General features: G+C 49.7%; 1 protein-coding gene across 5 annotated transcripts in view; it reads left to right on the forward strand.

Moving 5' to 3' along the window:
- The window catches only part of LOC140404762 (misshapen-like kinase 1), a 420,620-nt gene that overhangs the window by 304,502 nt on the left and 94,828 nt on the right, over positions 1 to 21,290 (forward strand). For 3 of the 5 annotated variants that reach the window (XM_072493477.1, XM_072493481.1, XM_072493478.1), the window contains exons 13-14: positions 7,573 to 7,689; positions 9,728 to 9,814. In XM_072493477.1, coding sequence (XP_072349578.1) covers positions 7,573 to 7,689; positions 9,728 to 9,814 — 204 coding nt within the window. The remainder of the gene's footprint in view (positions 1 to 7,572; positions 7,690 to 9,727; positions 9,815 to 21,290) is intronic. The other 2 variants (XM_072493479.1, XM_072493480.1) reach the window with 1 other exon arrangement.

A 21,290-nucleotide genomic window follows, 5' to 3' on the forward strand; every position in this document is an offset into this window, starting at 1 on the left:
CCCGCCCTGTCTCCCGCCCTGTCTCCCGCGCTGTCTCCCGCCCTGTCTCCCGCCCTGTCTCCCGCCCTGCCTCCCGCCCTGCCTCCCGCCCTGTCTCCCGCGCTGTCTCCCGCCCTGTCTCCCGCCCTGTCTCCCGCCCTGCCTCCCGCCCTGTCTCCCGCCCTGTCTCCCGCCCTGTCTCCCGCCCTGCCTCCCGCCCTGCCTCCCGCCCTGCCTCCCGCCCTGTCTCCCGCCCTGTCTCCCGCCCTGTCTCCCGCCCTGCCTCCCGCCCTGTCTCCCGCCCTGTCTCCCGCCCTGTCTCCCGCCCTGTCTCCCGCCCTGTCTCCCGCCCTGTCTCCCGCGCTGTCTCCCGCCCTGTCTCCCGCGCTGTCTCCCGCGCTGTCTCCCGCCCTGTCTCCCGCCCTGTCTCCCGCCCTGTCTCCCGCCCTGTCTCCCGCCCTGTCTCCCGCCCTGTCTCCCGCCCTGTCTCCCGCCCTGCCTCCCGCCCTGTCTCCCGCCCTGTCTCCCGCCCTGTCTCCCGCCCTGTCTCCCGCGCTGTCTCCCGCCCTGTCTCCCGCGCTGTCTCCCGCGCTGTCTCCCGCCCTGTCTCCCGCCCTGTCTCCCGCGCTGTCTCCCGCCCTGTCTCCCGCCCTGTCTCCCGCCCTGTCTCCCGCCCTGTCTCCCGCCCTGTCTCCCTCCCTGTCTCCCTCGCTGTCTCCCTCGCTGTCTCTCTCTCTCTGTCTCTCTCTCTCTGTCTCTCTCTCTCTGTCTCTCTGTCTCTGTTTCTCTGTCTCTGTCTCTCTGTCTCTGTCTCTCTGTCTGTCTCTCTCTCTGTCTGTCTCTGTGTCTCTCTCTCTCTCCCTCTCTGTCTGTCTCTGTGTCTGTCTCTCTCTCCCTCTCTGTCTGTCTCTCTCTCCCTCTCTGTCTGTCTCTCTCTCCCTCTCTGTCTGTCTCTCTCTCCCTCTCTGTCTGTCTCTCTCTCTCACACTCTCTCACCTGTTCCGCACGCTGACCATTCTCCACACAACGAGGCGTTTCAGACTGACTCGTCCAGAGCGTGCAGCACAGAAACAGTTCACCCGGCCCAACTATTCTACTCAGGGACTGAGGTTTACAACACAAAAGGGGCCCCCTCAACCTGTCGTGGCAGTGTTGGACAGAAATGAGCCATCCAGCCAAGTGTAAGTCTATAACCCTGTGGAATGTATGGTGAAGACTTCTTTCAACATGACAAGGGAGTTTGGACAGTGATTTTTCACCCCCCCCCCGCCCCTCTAATTTTTCCATTAATTACTTAAAATTCACTCTACCAGACCCTCATCATTTTTTTTTTTACCTCCATTGAATCTCTCAACCTCGCCCGCTTCGAAAGATGATAACTCCAGTCTTGGCAACCTCTCCTCACGTCGCAAATTCTGCATCCCTGGCCGCATCTTCGTAAATCACCTCCGTACCCATTCCACCGCGAGCGAATCCTCCCTTCTTGGGACGAGAGCCTCGCTGGCAAGGTCAGCATTTCTTGCCAATCCCTTCAGCTGCTGTGTCTTGCTCGCCTAGATTTTTGTCTTCCGCCCTCTTCTGGTGGGAATGCTTTTTCTGAACCCTCTCTGTCTCCTCTTTGAATTCCCCGCACTGCTCTGACACAGATTTGCCGTCAAATAGCTGTTCCAGTCCACTTTTGCCAAATCTCACCTCGGCCCAGTAAAATTAGTCACCCCCGAACTTAAAACCTTCACTGTTTGTCTGGTCCTTATTCTTCTACTTTCAGTCCAACTGAATTATGATTTAAAAAAAAAAAAAAAGTACTCCTTATCGGCGGCAAGGTAGCACTGTAGCTTCATAGCGGCAGGGACCCAGGTTCGATTCCCGGCTTGGGTCACCGTCTGTGCGGGGTCTGCACGTTCTCCCTGTGTGTCTGCGTGGGTTTCCTACGGGTGCTCCAGTTTCCTCCCACAAGTCCTGAAAGACGTGCTGTTGGGTGAATTGGACACTCTGAATTCTCCCTCGGTGTACCCGAACAGGCGCCGGAATGTGGCGACTAGGGGATTTTCACAGTAACTTCATTGCAGTGTTAATGAAAGCCTACTTGTGACAATAAAGATTCTTATTCTAAAGTTACAAAGCCCATGAGTAGAGTGGCTCCTAATCCATCTATTTGCTTGCTCCAAAAACCAATTCAGACTAAATCCAGTTAATTGTCCCCACATAAGAGACAAACTAGTTCCAAGCTGACAAGAAAAGGCATTGCATTCGATCACGCGTTTAATCTGAGAACAAGGCCGAGAAAGGCATCATCTTGTGGTGATGTTCCGAATATCGACCCAGATTAATTCCCTAACATGAAGTCCAGATCTACCCCTTTCCTGGCAGGCTTGTTTATGGGCTGGTTCTCCAAAAGCATCTCCAAACGCATTTCAAGAATTTTACGCCTTGTACAACTTTTATATTTCTGAATAGAGACATACGTCAGTCTTGCACTCGAGAGGACAAATCAAGGTGGTAAATAGTGAGGAGGATAGCCTTCGATTACAGGAGGATATAGGTGGGCTGATCAGTGGCAAATGCAGTTCAATCCGGATAAGTGTGAGGTGATGCACTTGGGCAGGACAAACAAGGCAAGGGAATGCAGGATAAACGGCAGGACCCTGGGAAGCACCGAGGATCAGAGGGACCTTGGGCTGCATGTACACCCGTCCCTAAAGGTAGCAGAGCAGGTGGACACGGTGGTCAAGAAGGCTTATGATATACTTTCCTTTATTAGCCGAGGCAGAGAGTTTAAGAGCAGGGAGGTTATGCTGGAACTGTATCAAACGTTGGTTAGGCCACAGCGAGAGTATTGTGAGCAGTTCTGGAATCCACATTATAGGAGGGATGTGATAGCCACTGGAAAGGCTGCAGAGGGGATTTACCAGGATGTTTCCTGGGCTGGAGAGTGTTAGTTATGAAGAGAGATTGGATAGACTGGGGTTGTTTTCCTTGGAGCAGAGGAGACTGAGGGGGGGACGTGATTGAGATGTATAAAACTATGAGGGGCTCAGATAGAGTCGACAGGAAGAAACTTTTTCCCTTGGTGGAGGGCTCAATGACCAGGGGGCAGAGATTTAAGGTAAGGGGCAGGAGGTTTAGAGGGGATGTGAAGAAAAAACCTTTTCCCCCAGAGTGGGGGTGGGAGTCTGGAACTCGCTGCCTGAAAGGGTGGTGGAGGCAGAGACCCTCAGAACATTTCAGAAGGGTTTAGATCAGGGCAGCACGGCGCCGAGGTCCCAGGTTCGATCCCGGCCCCAGGTCACTGTTCGTGTGGAACATAGAACATACAGTGCAGAAGGAGGCCATTCAGCCCATCGAGTCTGCACCAACCCACTTTAACCGCTCACTTCCACCCTATCCCCATAACCCAATTGTCATAATATGCACCCATGCACATCATGAGGTAAAAGCAGGCAGTGACAGACACCCACGTGAGCCAATCAACATACAGAACAGAGCACGACCAATCACAAGACAGAACACCAGAGGGGGGCTTCCAACTATAAAACACACGAGGCATCAGCACTCCGCCCCTTTCCACTGGTGACAACTGTAGTGACAGTCAGGGTGTACAAATCATTCAACACCTTCTACACGTGGATCAGAACTAGCCTGGTCTAGTAAGTTAGAGTTAGTTTACTTAGAGTAGTAGAGAGTCAACCCACAGCCAGCTGTGTGCATTGTTACAGAGGTTCAATAAATCTTATTGAACCAACGCCTACGTTTGGTGTCTGCTTTACCGTTCATCTGCATCCTGTTGCAGTCCGTGTTACCCCAGGGTGAATAACACGACACCAATAACCCCTCCTAACCTTTTTTTTTTGGACACTAAGGGCAATTTAGCATGTCCAATCCACCTAACCTGCACATCTTTGGACTGTGGGAGGAAACCGGAGCACCCGGAGGAAACCCACGCAGACACTGGGGTAGAACGTGCAGACTCCGCACAGACAGCGACCCAGCGGGGAATCGAACCTGGGACCCTGGCGCTGTGAGGCCACAGTGATAACCACTGTGCTACCGTGCTGCCCGTTTTCACATTCTCCCCGTGTCTGCGTGGGTTTCACCCCCACAACCCAAAGATGTGCAGGCTAGGTGGATTGGCCAGGCTAAATTGCCCCTTAATTGCAAAAAATGAATTGGGTACTCTAAATTAATAGAAACAGAAAGTAAGAAAAGAAGTATTTAGATGTGCGCTTGCGATCCCAGGGCAGACAAGGCTCTGGGACAAGTGCTGGGAAATGGGATTAGAATAGTTAGGTGGTTGTCTTTGACCAGCACAGACATGATGGGCCGAAGGAGCTTTTCTGTGTTGTAGACCTCAATGACTCTAACAATGACTATCAGACTTCCATGTGTCTATCTGTACCCTCATCTCATCTGCCTTGTCGTTAGCCTCCTTTCATTGAAGTATACACCACTAATCACTGAACACTTCCACTGTTACCTATTTTCTCGATTTCTGTTTCTTTAATGATTAATTTCCTGCCTTCTATTTCTGTGCTGCTGTTTATGCACTTACCCACCCACCCTCTTCATCAAACCCTATCAACACGGTTTCATCTAAATTAATATTCCTGAGTTACCGTTCCGTTCTTTCAACTATCTTTTATATCCCTGTCAGAACACCTCTCTGGCACTTTCCTTCCAAGCTGAGCAAGTTTCACCAGCCTCTCTCTATCATAGCTCAAACCTTTACCGATGGGGCTCAGCCTCATGGCTGTCTGTCGCAATGCTCACAGTACCCGAAGCTTTCCTTCTGCCTTGGCAGCTGGGTCTCGGCGACGTATTACAGCGCGGTCTTGGCCAAACACATTGTACTTTCTCTGATTTCACATTCTCTTGTTCTGTGTTGCAGTTCAACACTCGGGCAGCACGGTAGCACAGTAGTTAGCACTGTGGCTTCAAGCGCCAGGGTCCCGGGTTCGATTTCCCGCTGGGTCACTGTCTGTGCGGAGTCTGCACGTTCTCCCCGTGTCTGTGTGGGTTTCTTCCGGGTGCTCCGGTTTCCTCCCACAGTCTAAAGACGTGCAGGCTAGGTGGACTGGCCATGCTAAATTGCCCTTAATGTCCAAAAAAGATTAGGAGGGGTTATTGGGCTTGTTGCTCTTTTTAGCCTTAGTCTATTGGCTCTGATTACGTCACCTTTGCTCACGAGTCGCCAGGTATCTTTCTGATACCGCCACGTGGTTCAAGCTCAAGTTATGATTAATAACACAGCACACCGCTTAGTAAGGATTAAAACAACGGTCATTTATTATATACAACAAGCAATATTAATACACTAATTCTACTATCTATATAATAAACCTATCACTACTGGCCAATACTTAACTTAGGAAGAGCCCACCAGGTCAGGGAAACTAATGGCTTGTCCAATCAGATCTGGCCCGCGGGATTCAAAAGGCTGCTACAGGTCGGTGGCTAGGTGTCTCTACCGGATAGCGATCGCTGGATTCAAACTTACAGTTGCCGGTGGCTGGTCTTGCGAAGGTCTCGAGCAGGCGAAGAGGAGAGAGAGATCTGAACTTGGCCCCTCACTTTATAGGGCCCAGGGGCTTCCCGCCTCCCGGGGCGGCCCTTGACCCTGAGTCCCAAGTGATTGGATTTGTTCCCAATCACTGGATTCGATGTATCCAATGGTGAGGTGATTCCCCGATCGGGGGGTGGTCGCTCACCTGTCTTTGTTTCGGCCACTGCAGGCGCCGACAGGTCTGGCCCGGTATTCAATTACTAATATGTTGCAATTGTTCCCGGGGATAGCCGATTTAACTGTGGATATCTGAGTAGATTAGGTGTAAACAGTCCTGAATGCAACTGCGGATACCTGGGTTGATGGGCTGTTGATAGCCCTGAGTATCGATCTGGGCCAACTTCCCCAGAGCCGAATATGCAAAACTGTCTGCAGCTGCCTGCTTGTGTCTTGTTAGCTGCTTTTCCCAGCAGTCTTTCGGGTTAGCCATTTCAAACTGGGTTTTGGCCAGATTAATCGGAACGCAGCCATTTTACGTGGCTACAGGCTGTGGGGATAGGGTGAAAGTGAGGGCTTAAGTTGGTCGGTGCAGACTCGATGGGCCAAATGGCCTCCTTCTGCACTGTATGTTCTATTAGAACAAAGAACGATACAGCACAGGAACAGGCCCTTCGGCCCTCCAAACCTGTCCCGGTCATGATACCAACCTTTGTCAAAACCCTCAGCACTTCCTATCCATCCTGTCCATGTGTTTGTCAAGATGCCTTTTGAACGCCGTTAATGTATCTGCTTCACAACCTCCCCTGGCAACGCGTTCCAGGCACTCACCACCCTCTGTGTAAAAAAACCTGCCTCGCACATCTCCTCTAAACTTTGCCCCGCGGACCTTACCTGTGCTCCTGGTGACTGACCCCTCCACCCTGGGAAAGTGCCTGCCCATCCACTCTGTCCATGCCCCTCATAATCTTGTAGACCTCTTTCAGGTCACCCCTCAACCTCCGTCTTTCTAATGAAAACAGTGCTAGTCTATTCAGCCTCTCAGCCCCTCCAGACCAGGCAACATCCTGGTAACCCTCCTCTGCACCCTCTCCAAAGCCTCCACGTCCTTCTGGTAGTGTGGTGACCAGAATTGTGCGCAATATTCCAAGTGCGGCCTTGTCCACTTGTGTTGCCGCTTTCAAAGATTGGTGCAAATAGAGTGAGGATTATCGCACGGACATTTTATTTTTGTACGTGCGGGAATTCCATAGCCAGTGTAAGACATCAACTGTGATTCAGTGCGTAGTACTCTTTCTTTCCCCCCTCCCTCCCATTTCAAGGGCTGTGTTTATAAGCTTCATTTCTGATCCCGTAATGCCCGACTGGCGTTCCCTGCGCCAGTGCCGAGATAGCACTGCATTGCAGGAGCCGCCATCTTCCAGGTGAGCTGTTAAACTGAAGCTTCCCCCGCCCCCCCTCCCCCAGCTGGGTGTGTAGAAGCACTACGAGAGAGGTGTTAACCACCGTGTGTTGACCAACGCTTATCACTCACCTGTCACCCCGCTCCAAGAGATTATCTGGTTATTATTATCTCATTACTAGTGACTTGCTGCCATGGTTGCTACTGGTGACTACACTTGATTGCAAAATGCTTCAGAACATCCATCGTTCATGCACATTCATTCTGTCTGTGCTTTGTAGACGCAGGCGCAAGGGGACTCCATTTGCCGGAGGTCCCGGTAGTCTTGACTCGAGCTTGCAGTACCCCGCGCTGTTACTTCCCAGACTTGCATGCACGTTGTGCCTTTCGCAACCTCAGGACTTCACAAAGTGCCTGACCGCCAAGTGAAGTACTTCTGAAGTGTGACCCCTGTTGAAATGCAAGATCTCAGAAGAACACAATTTGAGGAAGGGAAAGGCCCCGCCGATATTTCACTGAGGCGGTTGTGATCATACGGTAATAAGTGAGTCATAATCTCAACTCTCTCCTCGCGCTCTCCCCTTGTCTCCCTAAGCTGCTTTGATGTGGATGCGATCTTTTAATTTGCGGGTTGCTTTGTGCAGCACCGATGTATTAAAAGTCAAACTTGCGATTTAATGTTTACTTTTTCCAGCAACAACGGCGAGAACGGGAGCTACGCAAGCAGCAGGAGAAGGAGCATCAACGCCAACTCGACGAGATGCAGCAGCTTCGTAGAGAGGAGGAGAGGAGACAGGCGGAGAGAGAGCAGGTATAGACCAGGGCTGCCCTGCAGCAGTGAGGTTCATCTTCTAACTTTGGTGATTGGTAAAGGGGTGCTGCACGGTACTTGTCCAGCCCTGTTGCTGGACTTGCATCTCGCTCAAAGTACTTCTGGCTTGAAGGCCTCATATTTGGGCTCTCCGGCCTGGGTTGGACTTGCGACGGTCAGCTTCTGTATCCCCGGACGAGGGAGGTGGCAATTCAGCCAGAGCTCTCACTCCTAGCTACCCAGTGACCCCAATGGAAAGCGCAGATGTGTGGGTGTCAGCTGAGGACACAATCGAACTCTTAAGTTGCTCCCACCACACCCACACACAATTGAACAGCCACTTGTCAAACGACGAATGGTCACTCAGCCGAGGTAGCAGAGGGTTACTGACGCCAGTGAAGCCATACCATAGTAGGCGTTTGCAGCCGCGTTTGGGGGGGGCGGTCTGCAGCATAGGATAAACACGCCCTCCTGCTTGCTCAGTAGGTGTTGAACACGATCCCTCATTTCTCTGTGCGAGGTGCCGTGGCACAAACTGTCCTCCGCCCCCGTGCTCGGTCAATTTATCTTTCCGTCCCCCTCCAGCTATGGTGGTCGCATGACTCCCCTCGGCCCTTCCTGGTCACCCAAGCCCAGTGGCGCGGAAATCCCTGTCCGCTCACCGTGATGGTCCTGTGAATGTCGACTTGCACGGTTTTCAGCGGCTAAATATAACCGACCTAAAAGGCCAGGCGGCATTTCGAATTTCATTTGTCCAACTTGCGATGCACGGTACCATCAGTATGTAGGCCAAAGGTATTGCAATTGAGAGAGGAGTTAAACTAGGGCAGTTAAAAAATTATCCAAACGGTAGAGTTACTTCAGGCAATGTATTTGACCATCTTGGCGGGTTGTACACCCTCAGTGAGACAATATCGGTTGTTAAACTAGTTATAGACAACTTGCTAACCTGCAGTAACTGGGAAACTCGTCAGTACTGCTGAATTTAAGGTGTACTGGGTTATTTTTGAGGGGAGGGGAGAGGGGAGGGTTTGGGGACTGGCTACCTCTCTGTCTCTCTTTTTCTTTTTGACACCCGCTTTCCAGATCTCTCCAATTTGATGCAGCTTGGCGTTCCCCCTGCATTTGTGGCAAGCTAACCCCCAGCTAACCTCAGTCTTTCTTCCCCCTCCTGACCCCGCTCTTTCAATGCAAACTCTGTCATTCTTGATGACACAGTGAAACTTGGCCAACCTGGAGGGCAGCTCTGGGGCCAAGTGGCAGAGGTGAGGGGGGCAATATTGTGTAATACAGCGCACCAAGCACTCAGTGTGATGAGCACAGATCGGCTCATTGTGCCCAATGCTGCCTGTTTGAACCAGGTACCTCGATGAGCCCAGTCCCCTGTCCCTTTACACATTACACACTTTCAACTGTTTATCTAATTTCCTTGTGAAAATTAAATTAAAAAACTTCAAAGTAAGCAATCCCCCCCCCAATTAAGGGGCAATTTAGTGTGGCCAATCCACCTACCCTGCACATCTTTGGGTTGTTGGGGGGGGGGTGGCGAAACCCACGCAGACACGGGGAGAATGTGCAAACTCCACACAGGCAGCGACCCCGGCAGGGATCAAACCCGGGTCCTCAGCGCCGTGAGACAGCAGTGCTAACCCACTGCGCGGCCGTGCTGCCCTCTTCCCTGTGAACATTCGTCCAGTTTCTTAATTTGCCGCAATTGGACGGTGAGCTTTAGGCGGGGGGAGAAAAATGGAATCACGACAATGGGTCGGATTTTGTGTGGGCTCCATTTCGGACATTGGGGCCTCGCGGTTTGCAACTCTGGTTTTTGTCACCTATTCCAGCCAGGTTCGGCGTGGGAAATATCTGCAACAAATTGCCCTTCAAAAGGTAGATGTGAGCAAACTACTCTCCGTCCCCGCGCTCAAATTCAACTTCAGACATGTGGACGGTCTGGTACAAATGGAAAGGGCGATTTGTGTTTTCTCTGACTTCTTTCTTTCCCTTTACCTGTACTTCATTTTGCATTCTCTGTCTCCAGGAGTACATAAGGCATCAATTAGAGGAGGAACAACGACAGTTAGAGATTCTTCAGCAGCAGCTACTGCAGGAACAGGCTCTGCTTCTGGTAAATGGTGCAGGCCGCAAAAAAATCCTCATCCTCGCATATCACTCCCAAGGTGTCTGCTCCTAACCCTCAAGAGGGGTCATGCAACATTTTCACAGGAGTAATCAGGGTGCTTTCCTTGCCAACTCATCCTGTCCCCTTTTGTCAGCCCCCATCACCCCCACCCCCAGCAGAATCTCGTTGTTCCAATTTATCAGGACTCTGGCCGTAAGCCGGGATAATCATGGGACCTGGCGTTGCGTCGTTCTTGGCACGACCAAACTGACCTTTGGACACCCGTTAGCACGAGATATTTAAAAAGGAACAGGTTGAGACGAATTCTTGTTCCATAAATAATCTTCCGTTCTTGGCTGGGGAGGGGAGCACAGCACTGGGAAACTGGCACCCGCAGCCGTTTTGTTTTGAAGGGGAGGGGGGGGAGATGCTACTTGGTGGGAGCCCAAGGCCATGGGTACCGTGCTGATGGACCCCAGTGATAACTGTGCCCTCGGGTTAACCTTGATCCCTTCTATTGTGATCGCTGCAGCAAAAGGCTTGGTAGGTACAGGATCATTATGTCCACTTGCGTGTTTAAGAATGATTTTTTTCATTTTTTTGTTGTTAGGTCCTTATGTCGACAGGCTAACTGGCAAGGTGTACGCAGGTTTGGACATTGTTACCCCCACCACCCACACCCCCTTCTCCCAACCTTTCCACTCTGCCCAGACCAGGAATACTCTATGTACTCTTGTACAATAAATATTGAATGACCCTTCAATCCATTTCCATCTCCGTACAAGTCCAGTCCTTGAGTGTTTTTTCTATACGTGTGTGTATGTGTGTGTGTCTCTGTATCCTTTTGCAGAACCTCCTTAGTAACCGGTACGCTGTGAATCCTGTGTGCACTGGGACCATTTTTTTATTTAAAGTTCGGTTTAGTTGAAATCCAAATCAACAACCTATTTGCATTGCGGCATGGAGTGCAAATGGAATTAGTTTAGTTTGGAACGGGTCTGAAATGAATACTTGTCCCTCCTCGGTGGCAGTGTGTTGGCGCAGTAGATTTAGGGTGGTCACCTCCGCCCCACTGAGGGGCAGGAATGCCATTTCCCTTGTGTGCGTTTTTCTTTCTCCCCACTTCCAATATTCCACCGCCCTTTTGGAGAGTTGTTTGAATCGAGGAGGGGGGGGGGGCGACAAAATTGGGCAGAGGATGTGTGCACCATTCCTCAGCGCTCTGTGACGTGGAGCAATTTTGCCGGAGATCTGGGTGCCGATTGCCTTGCCCTCAGCCATTTGAGTAGGTGGGTGACGTTGGCAGCCCAAAGGAAGGGGAAGGGTTGTTTTCAGGTGGAGGATACTTCAAAAGATGAAGGAAAAACTGCTGCCTCGAAGGGGTACTGGATTCACTCTGACTCTGCATTGAATTTGGATCAAGCATGTGTATCTGCCTTCGTTCCGGAGTGGTATGAATGCATGCAGTTTTGCGAGAACATGCAATGTTTCCTGACCCTTGACATGGTTGATGTTTATGAACGCTGCCGGTTTTGTGTCAGGAATGCTTTATTTAAGGCTATGCTGTGCTGCTAACTTGCTTCAAAGTCCTGAAGGGCACCCACCTGTGTGTTGTTTTCAAAGTCTGTGGCGAAGCCTTCAAAGGAGCTGGAGAGCGAATACTTGGGGCGTCCCAAGCAAAGCCTGGCTTGGATTTCCAGGCAACTGGGTGAACGCACTTGGATATGACCAGTGGCGGTGACCCGCACCAGTTGAACCACGAGGCCTTCACTGGCGAGCGGGATCGAGCTCCCTCCACCTGCCCTGTGCGCTCCGCGATTGCACGTTTGCTGGGCTAGCCAATTTCCGTGAATCCCAGAGCACAAAAGGTCAAATCCATCAGGGGCTGCCTGTGTGACGTGGTACATTTCTGTCCTTGGGTCATCGCTCGGCCTTTATAGGAGTGTTTACCCTGCCTCTCTCTGCTAGTAAGTATCAACTCGGCCGTCTTTCCAAGGCAAGTACAAAGGCAGTGATCCTCGGTATCCAGATTGGGTAACCCAACAGTATAACTGGCGAAGAGCTATTTAAGCACTGATATATTACTGACATTCCAACATCAGCTGCCACTTAGTTAATGCTGGAACACGTTCTGAGAGCATAGGCTGAGGACATCTATTTGTCGAATATCATTACTGCCTGAACTTGTATCTCTACCTCAGCATTTCTTTTATAAAATTAAAGTTTGGTTCAGTGCCAATTATAAGCCTAGCTATGAGGGTGAAGGCAAACCATTATTCCATCCTATTGATCGATGTTTACCATCTAGTTCTGTGGGGTCAGAATTACTTGGATTTGGTAATACGTCTAAGCATAATGACTTATTCTAGAATGTTCCTGTCCACCGTACGTACTTGAAGACCTGCTGACTAGTGTCAAAGAAACTTGACCAGCCACTTCTTGCTTGAGAAACATAAACAACTTAGATTAGCGGGCAAATTTTGTAGGTCAAATATTCTATCCTGGTTCCTGCTGTTGTTATCACAGAATCGTAGAACTTACAGTGCAGGAGGAGGCCCATCGGGCCTACACCGGCACTCGGAAAGAGCACCCTACCTAAGCCCCTACCTCCACCCTATCCCCGTAACTCACCAACTCCACCTCACTTTTGGACACAGGGCAATTTATCATGGCCAATCCACCTAACCTGCACATCTTTGGACTATGGGAGGAAACCGGAGCACCCGGAGGAAACTCGCGCACACACCGGGAGAACGTGCAGACTCCGCACAGACAGTCGCCCAAGCCGGGAATCGAACCTGGGTCCCTGGCGCCATGAAACAACAGTGCTAACCACTGTGCTATCATGCCGGCCATTGCGTAATCCAGTGAGTTTGTCAACGGATTAAGCTGGTGGCATCTAATGTTGCACTTGTGTGAATTGGGCAAGAAAGTCTGAATGAATGACCCTCCCACCTTGGAATCTCAGCCTAACTGTGCTTCCTAAGTCTACCCATGCCAGGCAATCGCTCCTCCTGACAACCTGCAACTGTCCTGATTTCTAGCCTCTTCCCATGCCTTGTTTTTTATTACAGCATCATTGGCAACTGAACCTTTAGCTGCCATGGCTCCGAGCTCTGAAGTTCCCCCCCTTAAACCATTCTAATTCCCGCCTCTTAAATGCGCCCAACCATCTTTGATCATTTGTGTGGTCAACTGTCCTACAGCTCCTTATGTTGGCTCTGTGTCACATTGTGGTAACACTCCTGAGACCCAGCTTAGAGCACCGTATCATGTTAAATGTGCCATATGAATGTGAGTCACTCTAAAATGCAGGAGTTAATTTGTGTGCATTTGGTTAAGCTGTTGGGCACGATTGCGCGACAAGAATGTGGTCCAATAGAGAGTGCAGCAACAACCAAGGAATAAGTTGGCTATAAGCTGCCTTTCATGCAGTGGATTGTTGGAAACTGTCCATCTCCAGTCATAACCTGTTTCTTGTAGCTACACATTCTGCTTCTCTCCCTCTTGCATAGGAGCACTATCGTAGAGTCATAGAATGATCCTGCATGGAGGACGCCATTCAGTCTGCTGTGCCTGTACTCTTTCCTGGGTTGTGGGCATCGCTGGCCAGGCCCAGCATTTATTGCCCGTCCCCAGTTGCCCTTGAGAAGGTGGTGGTGAGCTGCCCTCTTGATCCCACTGCAGTCCGTGTGGTGTAGGTACACCCACCGTGCTGTCAGTGAGGGTGTTCTAGGTTTTTTAACCCAGCGATAGTGAGGGAGTGGCCAACATATTTCCAAGTCAGGATGGTGTGTGTGACATGGAGGGCTTTGTCGGTGGTGGTACTCCCATACATCACCGGCCTTTGTCCTTCTAGATGGTAGAAGTCAGGGGTTTGGAAGGTGCCGTCGAAGGAAACGTGGCGGGTTGCTACAGTGCATCTTGTAGATGGTGCACACGGCTGTCACTGTGAACCCCTGGTGGATGGGGTAAATGTCAAGGTGGCTTGTGGGGTGCCAATCAATGGGCTGCCTTCTCCAGGATGGTGTTGAGCCTCTTGGCTATTGTTGGAGCTGCACTCATCCACGGAAGTGGGGAGTACTCCATCACACTCCTGACTTATGCCCTGTAAATGGTGGATTGGCTGTCTAGGGGTATGTTACACTGAACCGGATTCCCAGTCTCTGCACCGCCCTTGTAACCACAGTATTTATATGGCCAGCCCAATTCAGTTTCTGCACAATGATCACCTCCACGGGTGTTGACTGGGGGATTCTTTGATGGCGATGCCATTGAATGCCAAGGGGCGATGGCCAGATTCTCTCTTGTTGGAGACAGTCCAGCCCTGGTGTGGCATGAATATTATTTGCCAGTTGCGAGCCCAACTTTGTCCAGGTCTTTCTGCATGTGGACAGGGACTACTTCAGTGCCCGAGGAGCCGTGAATGGTGCTGCAAACTGTGCAGTCATCCGCTAACATCACCATTGCGATGGAGAGAGGGTCATCGATGAAGCAGCAGAAGATAGTTGGGCATCAGACACCACACTGGGGAACTTCTGAAACAATGTCCTGGGACTGGGATGTTTGGTGTAGAAAATAGGAGCTGAAGAAGGTCATTCGGCCCTTCGAACCCGATCGGCCATTCAATATGATCATGGCTTACCCTTTATCTCAACGCCAAACTCCCGTGCTCTCCCCATACCCATTGGCACCGAGACAGTCTAGAAATCCATCTGCTTAAATAGATTCAGTGTTTTGGCCTCCGCAGCCTTCTGTGGTAGAGAACTCCACAGGTTCACCGCCCTCTGAGTGAAGAGGTTTCTCATCTCAGTCCTAAGTGGTCTGCCCCATATCCTGAAGCTGTGACCCCTTGTTCTAGACCCCCCCACCCCACTGCTCAGCCAGAGGAAACAACAACCCTGTATCCAGTCTGTCCAGGAGACCAAGACTACACACAATATGGACTCACCAAGGCCCTGTATAGCTGCAGTAAGACATCCCTGCTCCTGTGCTCAAGTCCTCTTGCAATGAAGGCCAACCATACCATTTGCCTTCCCCACTGCTTGCTGTACCATCATGCTTGCTTTCAATGACGAGTGCACTTGGACACCCAGGTTGCTCTGTACATCCACATTTCCCAATCTACCACCCCTCCAATTCTGTTTCTCCACCTGAAGTGGGTAACTTCACATTTATCCACATTATACTGTATCTGCCGTGTATTGGCCCACTCACTCAACTTGTGCAAATCACTTTGAAGCCTCTTCACACCATCCTCACCACTCACTTTCCCACCAAATCTTGTATTGTCAGTAAACATGGAAATATTACTTTTGCATCCAAATCATTGATATGGATTGTGAATAGCTGGTGTCCAAGCATTGATCCCTGCGGGAACCCACTGGTTACCTTCCAACACTTTGAAAAAGACCCATTTATTCCTACACTCGGTTTCTTGTCTGCTAACCACCCAACAATAACAAACATCTCCCTTTGTGCTCGGTATGACTCGAACCAGTGGAGTTTTCCCACAGATTCCCATTGACTTCAGCTTCCCTAGGGCTCCTTTTTAAAATAAATTTAAGAGTACCCAGTTCTCTTTTTTTCCATGATGTGGAGATGCCAGCGTTGGATTGGGGTGGGCACAGTAAGCAGTCTTACAATACTTCTTACTCTTTTTTTCCAATTAAGGGACAATTTAGCGTGGCCAATCCATCTAACCTGCACATCTTTGGATTATGGGGCTGAGACCACGGAGAGAATGTGCAAACTCCACACCGACAGTGACCCAGAGCCGGGATGGAACCCGTGTCCTCAGCTCTTTTTGCTGATGAACTAAATACATATTTTGCTTCTGCCTTCACAAAGTAAGACACAAATAACCAGGGTTTAGCGAGAGGGAGGAACTGGAGGCAAATCAGTAATAGAAGGAAAATGGTGTTTGGGCAATTGATGGGATTGCAGGCTGATGAATCCCCAGGGCCTGAGGCTCTACATCCCAGAGAACGTAAGGAAGTGGCCCGAGAAATAGTGGATGCATTGGTGGTCACCTTCCACGATTCTGGAACAGTTCCTACAGATTGGAGGGTTTCTCATGCACTGCCGTGATTTAAAAACGGAAGTAGAGAGTAAATAGGAAATTATAGACCAGTCAGCCTGACATCGGCAGTGGGGAAAACGCTTGAGTCCATTATGAAAGCTTTACTAGCAGAACACTTGGTAAACAGTGGCAGGATCGGATCGAGTCAGCATGGATTTACAAAAGGGAAATCATGCTTGACAAACCTACTGGAGTTCTTCAAGGAGTATCCGGGCTCTGGGTCACTGTCCGTGTGGAGTTTGCACATTCTCCCCGTGTTTGCGTGGGTTTCACCCCCACAACCCAAAGATGTGCAGGGTAGGTGGATTGGCCGCGCTAAATTGCCCCTTAATTTAAAAAAATGAATTGGCTACTCGAAATTTAAAAAAAGGATGTAACTAGTAGAGTTGATGAGGGGGGAGCCAGTAGATGTGGTATATTTGGACTTTCAGAAGCCTTTTGACAGTCCCGCAGAAGAGGTTACCATGTAAAATTAAAGCGCATGGGATTAGGGGTAGTGTATTGAGGTGGATAGAAAACTGGCAGACAGAAAACAAAGAATAGGAATAAATAAGCCTTTTTCCAAGTGGCAGGCAGTAACCAGTGGGGTACCGCAGGGATCGGTGCTGGGACCCCAGCTATTCACAATGTATATTAATGATTTAGATGAGGGCACTAAATGTACTATCTCCAAATTTCAGATGACACAAAGCTGGGTGGGAGGGTGAGCTGTGAGGAGGATGCAGAGATCCTTCAGTGTGATTTGGACAAGTTGAGTGGGTGGACAAATGCATGGCAGATACAGTATAATGTGGATAAATGTGAGGTTATGCACTTTGGTAGCAAAAACAGGAAGGCAGATTCAATTCTGAATGACTATAAATTGGGATACAAGAAGGTGGAACGAGACCTGTGTACCTGTCACTGAAGATAAGCATGCAGGTACAGCAGGCGGTAAAGAAGGCAAATGGTATATTGAGAGAATTCGAGTACAGGAGCAGGGATATATTACTGCAATTATACAGGGCCTTGGTGAGGCCACACCGGGAGTATTGTGGGCAGTTTTGGTCTCCTTATCTGAGGAAGGATGTTCTTGCTATCGAAGGAGTGCAGCGAAGGTTTACCAGACTGATTCCTGCGATGGAATGTTGTTCCTCTGTCTAAGAAGGGTAGCAAGGATAATCCAGGGAACTACAGGCCGGTGAGCCTTACGTCAGTGGTAGGGAAATTACTGGAGAGAATTCTTCGAAACAGGATCTACCCCCATTTGGAAGCAAATGGACGTATTAGCGAGAGGCGGCACGGTTTTGTGAAGGCGAGGTCGTGTCTCACTAACTTGACAGAGTTTTTTTGAAGAGGTCACAAAAGACGATTGATGCAGGTAGGGCAGTGGATGTTGTCTATATGGACTTCAGTAAGGCCTTTGACAAGGTCCCTCATGGCAGACTGGTACAAAAGGTGAAGTCACACGGGATCAGGGGTGAGCTGGCAAGGTGGATACAGAACTGACTAGGTCATAGAAGGCAGAGAGTAGCAATGGAAGGGTGCTTTTCTGATTGGAGGGCTGTGACTAGTGATGTTCCGCAGGGATCAGTGCTGGGACCTTTGCTGTTCGTAGTATATATAAATGATTTGGAGGAAAATATAGTACGTTTGCAGATGACACAAAGGTTGGTGGAATTGCGGAGAGCGATGAGGACTGTCGGAGGATACAGCAGGATTTAGATTGTTTGGAGACTTGGGAGGAGAGATGGCAGATGGAGTTTAATCCGGACAAATGTGAGGTAATGCATTTTGGAAGGTCTAATGCAGGTAGGGAATATACAGTGAATGGTAGGACCCTCAAGAGTATTGACAGTCAGAGAGATCTAGGTGTACAGGTCCACAGGTCACTGAAAGGGGCAACACCGGTGGAGAAGGTAGTCAAGAAGGCATACGGCATGCTTGCCTTCATTGGCCGGGGCATTGAGTATAAGAATTGGCAAGTCATGTTGCAGCTGTATAGAACCTTAGTTAGGCCACACTTGGAGTATAGTGTTCAATTCTGGTCGCCACACTACCAGAAGGATGTGGAGGCTTTAGAGAGGGTGCAGAAGAGATTTACCAGAATGTTGCCTGGTATGGAGGGCATTAGCTATGAGGAGCGGTTGAATAAACTCGGTTTGTTCTCACTGGAATGAAGGAGGTTGAGGGGCGACCTGATAGAGGTATACAAAATTATGAGGGGCATAGACAGAGTGGGTAGTCAGAGGCTATTTCCCTGGGTAGAGGAGTCAATTACTAGGGGGCATAGGTTTAAGGTGCGAGGGGCAAGGTTTAGATGAGATGTACGCGGCAAGTTTTTTTACACAGAGGGTAGTGGGTGCCTGGAACTCGCTGCCGGAGGAGGTGGTGGAAGCAGGGACGATAGTGACATTTAAGGGGCATCTTGACAAATACATGAATAGGATGGGAATAGAGGGATATGGACCCAGGAAGTGTAGAAGATTGTAGTTTAGTCGGGCAGCATGGTCGGCACGGGCTTGGAGGGCCGAAGGGCCTGTTCCTATGCTGTACTTTTCTTTGTTCTTTTATGGCGGGACTGACGTATGAGGATAGATTGAGTCGGTTAGGATTACATGTGCTGGAGTTCGGAAGAATGAGAGGGGGGAGCGGGGGGGAATCTCATCGAAGTCTATAAATTTCTGACTGGGCAGGGTAGATGCAGGAAGGATGTTCCCGATAGTGGGGGTGTCCAGAACCAGGGGTCACAGTCTGAGGATGTGGGGTATCCTCATAATTTTCATAAATTTAGGACTGAGATGAGGAGAGATTTCTTCACCCAGAGAGTGTTCGGCCTGTGGAATTCGTTAGCACAGGAAGTAGTTGAGGCCGAAACACTGTCTGTTTCCAAGAAGAAGCTGGATATCAGTCCTGGGGTGAAGGGGATCAAAGGATATGGGGGAAGGTGGAAACAGGTTACTGAGTAGGATGATCAGCCATGACAAGGAATGATGGGACAGGCACGAAGGGCCGAATGACCTCCTCCTCCAATCTGACCTAATATCCCATCAGGTGAAGCAGTGTCACGCTCTCGTGAAGCACTTGGGATGGTTCATTACATTAATATTCTTTATTATCACAAGTAGGCGTACATTAACACTGCAATGAAGTTACAGTGAAAAGCCCCAAGTCGCCACACTCCGGCGACTGTTCGGGTGCACACGGGGAATTAAGAATGTCCAATTCACCTAACAAGCACGTCTTTCGGGACTTGTGGGAGGAAACTGGAGCACCCGTAGGAAACCCACGCAGACACGGGGGAGAACGTACAGACTCCGCACAGACAGTGATCCAAGCCGAGAATTGAATCTGGGACCCTGGAGCTGTAAGGCAACAGTGCTAACCACTGTGCTACCGTGCCACCCATGCTGTTGTTGTTCAAACTGCTTCCACCATCCTTCAGGCAACATCTTGCAGGTCATCATGATGCTGCATTTAAAAGAATACTTCCTCTTACACCCCCCTGTCCCGCTGCACCCAGGGCGTCCTTTTGTTTCCCCATGTGTTAAGTGCCGAATCTTTGGCCCTCAACTCAGAGGTTTTCTTCACCAGGCAGGCTAACGCGGATTGTGAATCCCTGGGCCCTTTTGCCTCCATGCCGAGCGATATTAATAGAGTAAAGATGGCAGAAACACAGAAGTGGGCTGACCGCCCCCTCGACCGAGGAAGTGCGCCTGTGGAGTAGGAACAGCTGTTTGCTTTTTTTACATGTGATGAATGAGGAGAGCATGTCTCGAGAGTCGGAGCTTCGAGGTGGGGGCATCGCTCTCGCTGTTCAGTCTGAATCAGCCAGGTGGTGCAGGGGTGTTCGCTGCCTGATTTCTGATCATAGTTAACATTCCTGCACTCTCCCAGGCCTCCCTCCCACCCACTGAAGCTCCTTGTAATGGAACCTACAAGGGAACAAGCGGTCCTAGATCTGGTCCTGTGTAATGAGGCAGGATTGATTAATGATCTCATAGTTCGGGATCCTCTTGGAAGGAGCGACCACAATATGGTGGAATTTAAAATACAGTTGGAGGATGACAAGGTAAAATCAAACACTAGTGTTTTCTGCTTAAACAAAGGCGATTACAATGGGATGAGAGAAGAACTAGCTAAGGTAGACTGGGAGCAAAGACTTCACGGTGAAGCAGTTGAGGAACAGTGGAGAACCTTCCGAGCGATCTTTCACAGTGTTCAGAAAAGGTTCATACCGACAAAAAAGAAAGACGGTAGAAAGGGGAAAAATCGACCGTGGATAAGGAGGTGAGGGAGAGTATCAAATTGAAGGAAAAAACATACAAAGTGGCAAAAATTAGTGGGAGACTAGAGGACTGGGAAGTCTTTAGGGGACAACAGAAAGCTACTAAAAAAGCCATAAAGAAGAGTAAGGTAGACTATGAAAGTAAACTTGCTCAGAACATAAAAGCAGATAGTAAAAGCTTCTACAAATATATAAGACAAAAAAGAGTGGTTACGGTAAATATTGGTCCTTTGGAAGATGAGAAGGGAGATTTAATAATAGGAGCCGGGGAAATGGCTGAGGAGCTGACAGGTTATTTGGGTCAGTCTTCACAGTGGAAGACACAAATGACATGCCAGTGATTGATGGAAATAAAGATATCATAGGTGAGGACCTTGAGATGATTGTAGTCACTAAGGAGGCAGTATTGGGCAAGCTAATGGGGCTAAAGGTAGACAAGTCTCCTGGCCCTGATGGGATGCATACCAGAGTGTTAAAAGAGATGGCTAGGGAAATTGTAAACGCACTAGTGATAATTTATCAAAATTCACTAGACTCTGGGGTGGTCCCAGAGGATTGGAAAGTAGCAAACGTGACACCACTGTTTAAAAAAGGAGGTCGGCAGAAAGCGGGTAATTAAAGGCCGGTAAGCTTAACTTCGGTTGTAGGGAAAATGCTGGAATCTATCATTAAGGAGGAAATAGCGGGGCACCTGGAGGGAAATTGTCCCATTGGGCAGACGCAGCATGGGTTCATAAAGGGTAGGTCGTGTCTGACTAATTTGGTAGAATTTTTTGAGGACGTTACCAGTGCAGTAGATAATGGGGAGCCAATGGATGTGGTATATCTGGATTTCCAGAAAGCTTTTGACAAGGTGCCACACAAAAGGTTGCTGCATAAACTAAAGATGCATGGCATTGAGGGTAAAGTGGTAGCATGGGTAGAGGATTGGTTAACTAACAGAAAGCAGAGAGTGGGGATAAATAGGTGTTTCTCTGGTTGGCAACCTGTAACTAGTGGGGTCCCTCAAGGATCAGTGTTGGGCCCGCAGTTTGTCACAATTTACATAGATGATTTGGAGTTGGGAACCAAGTGCAATGTGTCAAAGTTTGCAGACGACACTAAGATGAGTGGTAAAGCAAAAAGTGCAGAGG

The sequence above is a fragment of the Scyliorhinus torazame genome, chromosome 31, assembly GCF_047496885.1.
Source record: "Scyliorhinus torazame isolate Kashiwa2021f chromosome 31, sScyTor2.1, whole genome shotgun sequence".
Taxonomy (NCBI): domain Eukaryota; kingdom Metazoa; phylum Chordata; class Chondrichthyes; order Carcharhiniformes; family Scyliorhinidae; genus Scyliorhinus; species Scyliorhinus torazame.